Consider the following 9,122-nt stretch of genomic DNA (forward strand, 5'->3'; position numbering starts at 1 on the left):
GGAGCCCTCAACACAAGAAGGATGTGTGCCCAGCTGGAAGAGATCACAAAGCGATGGACATCTCCCATCTCCCACTTTGCTGCAGGCTTGAAATTATTCTTTCCATCTGACAGCAGGAACTGCTCCCCTACCCTATCAGCTCCTCATGCATCCTACATTAATCTGGGAGCTGAGAAGGAGAGAGCACAGGACCATCCTTTCTCATGTTAATTATGTCCTCCCAAGCTTTCAGTCTGTCTGCTTCAGAGAGTGCTCACCTGGTGCCTGTCCACGGCAATGGCTGTGAGGGTCAAGGCAGAGACGTGGAGGGAGCAGTACTGAGCAAACCTACTGACATGGCACATCCCCTTCCCAAATATCCAGGTACTGTTCACAAAACGAGCCTAAAAGCAGAATACCATTAGTTTTGTGCACCCCCTCACATCTCCACATGCTTATAGATATCTGAGATACCTCTGGCACATAATTCCTTGCACTACGTAAGAGACATTTTTTAAACAGCAGGTTCTTTGTATAATTGTAGAACTTTCTGGCTACTGAACCCTGAAAAGGTAGGTTAGTGCTGCTCACTGGCCCAGCAATATCCTCCAGGACAACAGAGTGGCGCAGTACCAAAGGTGTTTGCTCTGTTTTATTCACGGTGTGTCCTTCTGCACTATTGAGCCAACACATTCACTTTTCCCTTTTAACCCCTCCTTACAGGATAGGACCGACCTGTACATCTCATCTCACTTCAAAGCAAATGACAGCTTTTCAATATAGCTTGTAAAATGATGGTGAACATAAATCTTTTTTTTTTTCAAGAGGTTCATAATATTACCTTGGAAATAATTCAGAGAAGGGAAGGGAAACAAAGAGCAGATACTACAAAGTGGTAACTAATCCCTGTGAGGTCAGTATTGTTCAAGTGCCGTTAGGGCATTAACAAATGGATAATTTCAGATCTTCAATTAATAACAGGAATTAGAGATGAAAAAGATAATGTGGAGTTTTCCAAAGATAACTCCAGTCGCTGTAATTTGGACTGGAGAGGTATCTGCAAGACACTCATGCACTGTCTGCAGTGGCATAAAGAAGACCACAGAAGTAACTGCGATGCCTTTAGGGCACCTGCGCCCCAGTCTTACCAGTGTAAAGGGCGTGTTGAGGAGCGTGATCATGATATCGGCTACAGCCAGGTTCACAATGAACAGGCTGGTGGCAGAGTGCATGCGCTTGGTCTTGATGATGACGTGACAGACCAGGACGTTGCCGAAGAGGGAGAAGACGATGATGAAGGAGTACGCCGCGACGAGCAGGGCTTTCACTGTGACGCTCTGCGACTCCGCTCCGTACCGGCTCCTGCCCACGAAGCTCTGCCAGTCGGCCAGGCTTTCGTTATCCCAGGAAAACGAACCCGAGATGTTTGGGATTACAAAAGGCTCCTCCAGACTCCCGTTGAGAGGCAACTTTCCTGGCGTCCCAAAGGCGTTAACCAAGTCGGGGAGGGAGAGCCAGACAAAACAGGACAGCATCTCTCACACGCCGCTCTGCTCCTCCAATTTGGAACCAGTTCATTTGCGAGATGTATGTGCTGTGTGCCGGGAGAGTGTCCTCCCCTCGCTCAGCCTGGGCGCGCTCTGGGGCTGCAAACACGGCGTGGAAGCAGTGGGAGCAGCTGGATGCTCCTGCCTTCTGCAGCGTGCTTCTCCCGCTCGGCTCACCGCGACTTTTGCTCCTCCAGCCAGCTTTATATCCCGACGCAAGCTCCGAAACAGGGTCTCCTGCAGCCATTCATTGGGCTGCATGACATTATTCCTGCTCTGACGTGCTGCTTTTCCACGCAGTCACGCTCCCCCAGGCGCTACTCCAAGATAAGCACATCTGTGAGAAAAGCAAATCAATCCCTCCCTTTGTCAGCATCCTTTTTCTCTACCAGCAGCCCAGCTCATGCCAATCCTGTGCTGTTTACAAACCAGCCGCATGTGTGACAGCTCTGCTCTCTTCCAGGACACAGTTCAAATTTAAGCTTAGTTTTAAAGGTCTAGCAGACAAGTGTCAGCCTATTTCACACTTACTAACTAGCACAGAATGGGGGGAACTGGGTAGCAGATGAACTGTGAATAACAAGTTGGCTGTATTTACAGTATTACAGACCTTTTTCACTCAGAGAAACACAAATACTTCAGCTTTCCCTTGGCAGGGATTTCTTCTTGGCCAAGGGAATAAAATGTTTGATGTAAAATGTGCTTTCTAGGGTTTGTAGCAATACAGATGTAGTTACAAAGTGGTGATTACAAGGGACAGAGGATGGGAAGAGATGTCCCAGCCCAGTGAGTCCAGTATCCAAAGCAACAGGCAGCCATAAGCTGGACCCAAGCACTGACAAGACGGCAGCATGTGTGTTCCCTGTGCCTTCCCCCAAAAAACACAGTAGGAAATTAAAATCAACATCAGGAGACCCAGAGCCACAATCCTACCCAGCACAGAAAGATGTGCCCCTCCACGAGTGTATGTTAGGTGTTGTTCCTCTGCTGGGGACAGATCTGCTTGGGTGATGTCAACCAACCTGTCCCAAGCAGGTTTTCTGAAGAGAAGGACTTGGGAGTGGCGGTGGATGAGAAGCTGAACATGAGCCTGCAATGTGCGCTTGCAGCCCAGAAGGTCAATAACCGTATCCTGGGCTGCATCAAGAGAAGCATGGCCAGCAGGTCGAGGGAGGTGATTCTGCCCCTCTACTCCACTCTCGTAAGGCCCCACATGGAATACTGAGTCCAGTTCTGGAGCCCCCAACACAAGAGAGACCTGGAGCAGCTAGAACAAGTCCAGAGGAGGTCACGAGGATGATCCAAGGGCTGGAGCACCTCTCCTATGAGGACAGGCTGAGAGTGTTGGGGCTGTTCAGCCTGGAGAAGAGAAGGCTCCGGGGAGATCTTATAGCGGCCTCCCAGTACCTGAAGGGGCTACAGGAAACCTGGGGAAGGACTTTTCATAAGGGCAGTTAATGACAAAACAAGGGGAAATGGGTTTAAGCTGAAAGAGGGGAGGTTTAGATTAGATATTAGGAAGAAGTTCTTCACTGTGAGGGTGAAGAACTTCATTATTATGGCTTTGCTGAATTTTTGAGCTTTCCTGGTCCAGGTGGATTGGAAGTTATACGAGTGAAAAGTGACTTTTCAAAAACAGTCCAGTGTGATCTCTGAGAAATAACGTTAATTTTCTGAGCATCTCATCCCCATATAACAAACCCCACTGACGATTACAAGTATCTGTTCATAGTACAGTCTTTCTACACGCACCAGGTTACATTTTCCCCCCCAAGGGATTCATCTTTATCTTCTACACAAGACAATTTGAGAACTGCTGCAGTTTAACACAATAAACAAAGCTGTCGTGAATCAGATAGCTGACTGGAAACAAACTGTGAACAAGGTAGAAAGAACCTTCGATATGATTCCTATTAATCCCATGTACTTTGCTAAAATCTTTGCCTAGGTTGTGCCTACAACATTAAAAGACACAGTCCCCTCAAGACCTTAGTGAAACAATAAACTAGACAAATTAAGTCTTTTTAACAAAACAGGTTTAATTTGGTGCAGTGGGTTGATCTTGGGGGGTTGCCAGGTGCCCACCAAGCCGCTCACTCCCTCTCCTTAGCAGGACAGAGGAAGAAAATTAGATGAAAAATTTGTGTATTGAGATAAAGGCAGTTTAATGGAAAAAAGTAAAGGTCATGTGCAAAAGCAAAGCATAAAAAAATTATTCTTTATGTCCCACCAGCAGGTGACTTCTAGCCACTTCAGCACATGCAGTGGTTGCTTTGGAAAACAAATGCGTTAATAAATGTGGTGTCCCCCTTCGGCTCTCCTTCAGTTTTCACTGCTGAGCACAACATCACACGGTATGGAATATCTCTGTGGTCAGTTGGGGTCAGCTGTCCTGGCTGTGTCCCCTCCCAATCTCTTGCCCACCCCCAGCCTGCTGGTCTTTGCAGGGGTGTTGGAGAAACAGCTTTGATGTTGTGGAGCACTGATCTGCAGTGCCCACAATGCTGGTGTGGCATCAGTGCCCTTCTCGCTGCAAATCACAGACTGGTGGGGGTTGGAAGGGACCTCAGGAGATGATCCAGTCCAACCCCCCTGACAAAGCAGGTTCCCCACACCAGGTTACACACAAAAGTGTCCAGGTGGGTTTTGAACATCTCCAGAGATGGAGACTCCACACCCTCTCTGGGCAGCCTGTCCCAGGGCTCTGGTACCCTCACAATAAAGTTTTTCCTTAAGTTTGTCTGGAACTTTGGGCGTTCCAGTTTGTGCCCATTGCCCCTTGTCCTGTCACCAGCCAACACCAAAAAGAGCCCGGCCCCATCCATTTGGCCCCCACATTTCAGATATTTATAGACATTGATAAGGTCCCCTCTCAGTCTTCTCCAGGCTGAAGAGTCCCAGCTCTCTCAGCCTCTCCTCATAAGGCAGATGCTCCAGGTCCCTCATCATCAGCACTGCCTGGGCTGCTCCAGGGAAAGCCAAGTGCACCCCAGCCAGACCCAATGCATGCAGACAGCAACAGAAAGCAGCAAAGTGTTTTAAAAATGTCACTCCCTCAGCCCATACAACTAACCTTTACAATTTATTTAACAGAAATAGTTTTATTAAAAAAAAAATATATATAAACCCTCATCTCAAAGGGTATTTACAGCAGCTTTTTAATTGCATAGGTAATATTACAGCTTCGACAGGCTTTAATGAAAAAAAAAAGAACCAGACTACCACATTTTTTGCTGGTATCTTAAGCATTTGTACTGCTTTGGAACTTGCCACTAAGCTCTACAGTAGAAATTTGCAGGTCTTGATCATTTATATGGAAGTCTTCAGGAAGCTCAAGGCTCATTGAGGTTCCCTGCTACAGCACATATGCAGGCAAAGTAACAACAGTCCTGTCAGTGAGAGCCAGAGAAACACAACTGCCCCATTCCAGCTCTTTGGAGAAGAAAGTGAAAATGCAAAGGCATGGCTGTAGCTACTCCACATATTTAGTGCTTCTCTGTCATGCTGGAGCACCAGCTGCTGAACTCTTCTGGCCTTTTCCTTGATCAGCTCTAATGGCCACAGCTTTAGAACAGCATTTTTTGAGGAGTGGGGTGTACAGAGGTGGAAAGAGAAAAGGAGGAGTAGATCTAGGTCTTGGCTCCTTCCATAGAAGGAGGGGTTCCCCCACTGTGAATACAATATTGTATTTTAAAAGCCTCATTTGGAGAATATTTGGAAAATAGTGATGACATTTTAGGAGAGTTACTGAAGTAGTGGGCTGATGAAACAATATCTGAAAAATGTCAATTAAGAAAAAGGTAAGAGGCAATGTCCTGCCCAAGACTGGTCCAATTGCTTTATTCTTCAAGCAGCATTCCTCGTGAAGCTGTAAGGTTCTAGCCCTCACATCTTCTTTACAGGGTAAAAGCTGACAACACAATTCAATCTGAAGTCTTTGGCACTTCTTGAATTACAGAGCAGAATTCATGCCTGTATACTGTGACATTTAATAACAGTGCAATGGTGGGTTTAGTTCTCTGAGCAGAGTTGAAAGGATTAGAAAATTTTCCAGCTTTTATACTGAAAACTGTATTTTTGGGTCAAACTATTACTCTTTAAAGTTTTCATCTGTATCCGTAGAAAACTGCAAATAAGTACAGGTTTCATTATGCTGACCGAGTCTGTGTCCATATCCACACTTGCATACTACTATAAATTTAGTCCTCTGCAAAATTCAAGCCCTAGAGACAGAGTTTTCTATAAAAGATATGACTGATACTTACATTATCATCCCAGAAAGAAAACAGGCTTTCAGAAGTTTTAGAACGAACTTGCAGTTTCAGGCAGTACTTCAGAATATTAGACACACTAGTCTAATCAAGCAACGCAACATCCAAATTATACCAAATTTGGTGCCACTGAAAAAAAAAAAAACAACCCAAAACCCAAACTAAAAAAACATTTCATAGAAGTGAAAACTGAAGACAAGCCACCATTTGCAGAGAAATGTCAGATACAGAATTCCTTGCAAACCGCTTTCCATTTTCTTCACTGACTTTCACGGGCTCTCTTGCACAGCAAGCCAGAAATCAAAGAAATCACTTCTTTCTTCTTGATGATGCAGCACTTTTGAATGGATCAAATTCATCCTGCAATTTGTAAACAGACAGGCATTACTAGAACTAGTGTGCGCTGAGTCACCTTGAGATTAAACTAGAAAGCCTGGTCACATTAGTCTATGTTTTCTGACAGACTTGGTTTTGTTGGTTTTGATATGGAAGAGATTATTCCTGGATTTAAAAGTCCAGATCACAAATGTGTAAAGAATAGAAACTGAGTTTATGTCAACGTGATTAGAACAGTTAGTTTGAAATGAAGAACAATCTATTTTCCAGGTGTGACCTAGGGAAATGTTATCATTACGAGCAGGACGTATCTCACTGAAGTTATGTCCATACACATACCACACATCATCATTTACTGAGATTTGCACCAATCAAAAACACAGTTTATTTTTTCGTGCGTTCAAACATGTAGTTTTATTTCAGGGACAAGGTGAAGAGATAACACAGTGGAGAGAAGGGACAAGAACGTGACATTTTCTCTAAGCAGCCAACATCTGACACGGTCAGGGCTCGGATCCTGACCGTACAGGACAAACTGCACAGTGCTCGGCAGTATAATCTGTATCTGCAAAACTGTGAATAAAGTTCTACTTGTTTAATTATGGAAGAAACCATTTCTTAGCAGTTTAAATGTACACTGCAAGAAGAGATATCTTAAGTTTGAAGACAGTGTTATAATTTTTTTTAAAGTGTATTTACATAATTTGCAACAATAAAACAAGGAAGTGTCCTGGAAAATAGCCATTTTTAAATACCAAAAAAATAAAATTCTTCCTTTTTATAAGAATAAAATACATAAACAAATGAAAGGACATAGCCAAGCACTAGAAGAGATTACTATTACTTTCTTCTCCAGACAAAATGACCTATTCCACACATTTCAGGAATTATAATTAACTGATTAAGAATTGAAAGGAAAAAAGTGAGTATTTTCCTGAGGTCCCTTCTAGTCTTATTTTTGATTAAAAAAAAAAATAATCGATTTTACTCTGAAATGCTTTATTAGAATAGCTGTAAAACAGCAAGCTACAGAAACTTACACAAAAGAAAAAAGACCACTATATACCATACCTCATCTGACTCAAAATCAACTCCTCTGGATCTCTGGCTTTGTGAACCTCTTTTACTAAGTGAAGATGTATTTGATAAGCTTCAAACATACAAAGAGAAGAAAAAAAAGGCATCAGCACGTTCTCAATTATCAGGCATTCCAACACCTTTCCATCAACTTGGATTTGGATCACCAATACAGAGATCACAAATGAAGAGAAATAACAATCAGTAGAACGATTCAAATTCTCAAACTAACATATTAATTCTAAAGCTCTGACCTAGATTATCTCAGTCAGGAGTCCAACTTACTGTTACAGAAAGATCACTCACATGAATAGGTAAAAATTCATATAAAGACTCTACGAACTGTTATGGCTTTCTTAAAAATCTGTTTTTGCAGGTAGTGGATGGGGCCCCTGAACTCCACTGACTGCCAGTCAGAAATAAGGCAGTCATGGTGGCCTTCGTGAAGTAAACATACTGACCTTTGATTTCCTTTGAAAGAAGGAACAAAAGAAACGTCTTCTAGATCAGAGTCATCATCTATAATATCCTGAAAAAAATATATAATTTATAAAGCTTTTTTTTACAGAATTTGTTCTTACAAAGATACAGTGCATAATACTACTATAGCATAGAACCTTTGGGTTTTTTTCCAACTATATACCTACTTAGTTAATACACACTTGACAGGATTCTAGGCTGGAAGTGTACATGTGCAAATATAGTACAAGTTTTGCTCTTCAGATCTTTGATCTTGCAGAAACCCCCAAAATACTCATGTACACACACTGTGTATCTTAGACTATGGTCACAAATGAAACATGGTCTTTGTTTTTCACAGAAAAACACCATATCAGAAAAGGGTACAAAAGATCTACAAATTAACATGCAGAAACTTACTGGTGGAACTGATAGCTTGGGAACATCTGGTGGTTTAGGCTAATGTTTGGACCATATATTTATCTTTCCCATCAGAAGACAGCAAAAGGCAGTACAACAGATGCTTCTTACCTCAGAGTAAGATTTAGATGTATTCAAGGAGCGCTCTGGTTTCAAAGACCTAAAGGCTAGAATGAAACAAAAGAAATGTAATATTTTTGAAGTGCTCACACAATAAAATGCAAATGTTACATCATTCTTCTTATTTAAGACCTGCTTAGCATGCATTTCCCCTGCAAAATACCCTGGAAAACAAACAAGCAAAACCCCCCCAAACCCAAACTAAAACATAAATTAAGCTTTTGGGAGTCTGACAACCCAGGGATCTAACTCTGTGCAGCAACAAGTGCTTCCCAGTCTGGCTGAAAGACCTTCCGTAACTTTGGTGAAGAGGAAGAGAAAAACATTACTACAATTGACATCCCTGTACATCTGACAGTTTAGACATCAACACATCTGATAAAATTTATTTCTTTGCAGTATTTTAGGTAATTTGCTGACCAACACTCAGATGACCTACGCTGTCCTCTGTAGCAAGGAAGTGCTACTCTCACATATGTGGCTTAAATCACAGACATGTTTCTCTTCCCTTGTAAAAACTGTCATTTCTAAAACTTACTGCAACGTAAGAATAAATGCATTTGCATTAAATCTTATTAACTTGTAAACATCAGTCAAGTTTAAACTTCTTATCCATTGAGGAATATTCTGCATAAAATAGATGCTATTAAGTCACATTCCTCTATGTTTATTCCTTAAGGAACTGCATACAGCAAATGTTCCCTATTTCCAGTTCACATTTCATTTTACCCCATGACCACAGGATATCACTGTTCTTTTCCCCCCCCTTCCACTTTCCATTCTCTCAGCACTGTTAGTTATTCTATTTCATTAGAACCAAAGGAATCTCTCACAGCTGAACTGGACTAACAGAAATAAAGGCAATTAAGGCACTTCATCATTAAATCACAGAATCACAGAATGTTAGAGATTG

The 9,122-nt window shown here is 42.4% G+C and overlaps 1 protein-coding gene across 1 annotated transcript; it reads right to left on the reverse strand.

Moving 5' to 3' along the window:
• Positions 1-327: 327 nt before the first annotated feature.
• Positions 328-1,514, reverse strand: LOC104520287 (probable G-protein coupled receptor 83). Its single transcript, XM_010164639.1, has 2 exons — positions 1,128-1,514; positions 328-366 (listed from the first exon to the last, which is right to left on the reverse strand). Exons 1-2 carry the CDS (start codon positions 1,512-1,514, stop codon positions 328-330), a joined length of 426 nt encoding a protein of 141 aa, XP_010162941.1.
• Positions 1,515-9,122: the final 7,608 nt, after the last annotated feature.

This window comes from Antrostomus carolinensis, unplaced genomic scaffold (assembly GCF_000700745.2).
Source record: "Antrostomus carolinensis isolate BGI_N321 unplaced genomic scaffold, ASM70074v2 scaffold29393, whole genome shotgun sequence".
NCBI lineage: Eukaryota > Metazoa > Chordata > Aves > Caprimulgiformes > Caprimulgidae > Antrostomus > Antrostomus carolinensis.

Excerpts from the sequence above, each read along its gene's own strand:
- LOC104520287 (XM_010164639.1), bottom strand. The coding sequence starts at position 1,514 with ATGCTGTCCTGTTTTGTCTGGCTCTCCCTCCCCGACTTGGTTAACGCC. Across the intron at positions 367-1,127 it reads TCAACACGCCCTTTACACTG|TACCTGGATATTTGGGAAGG; the intron begins GTAAGACTGGGG and ends TTTTGTGAACAG.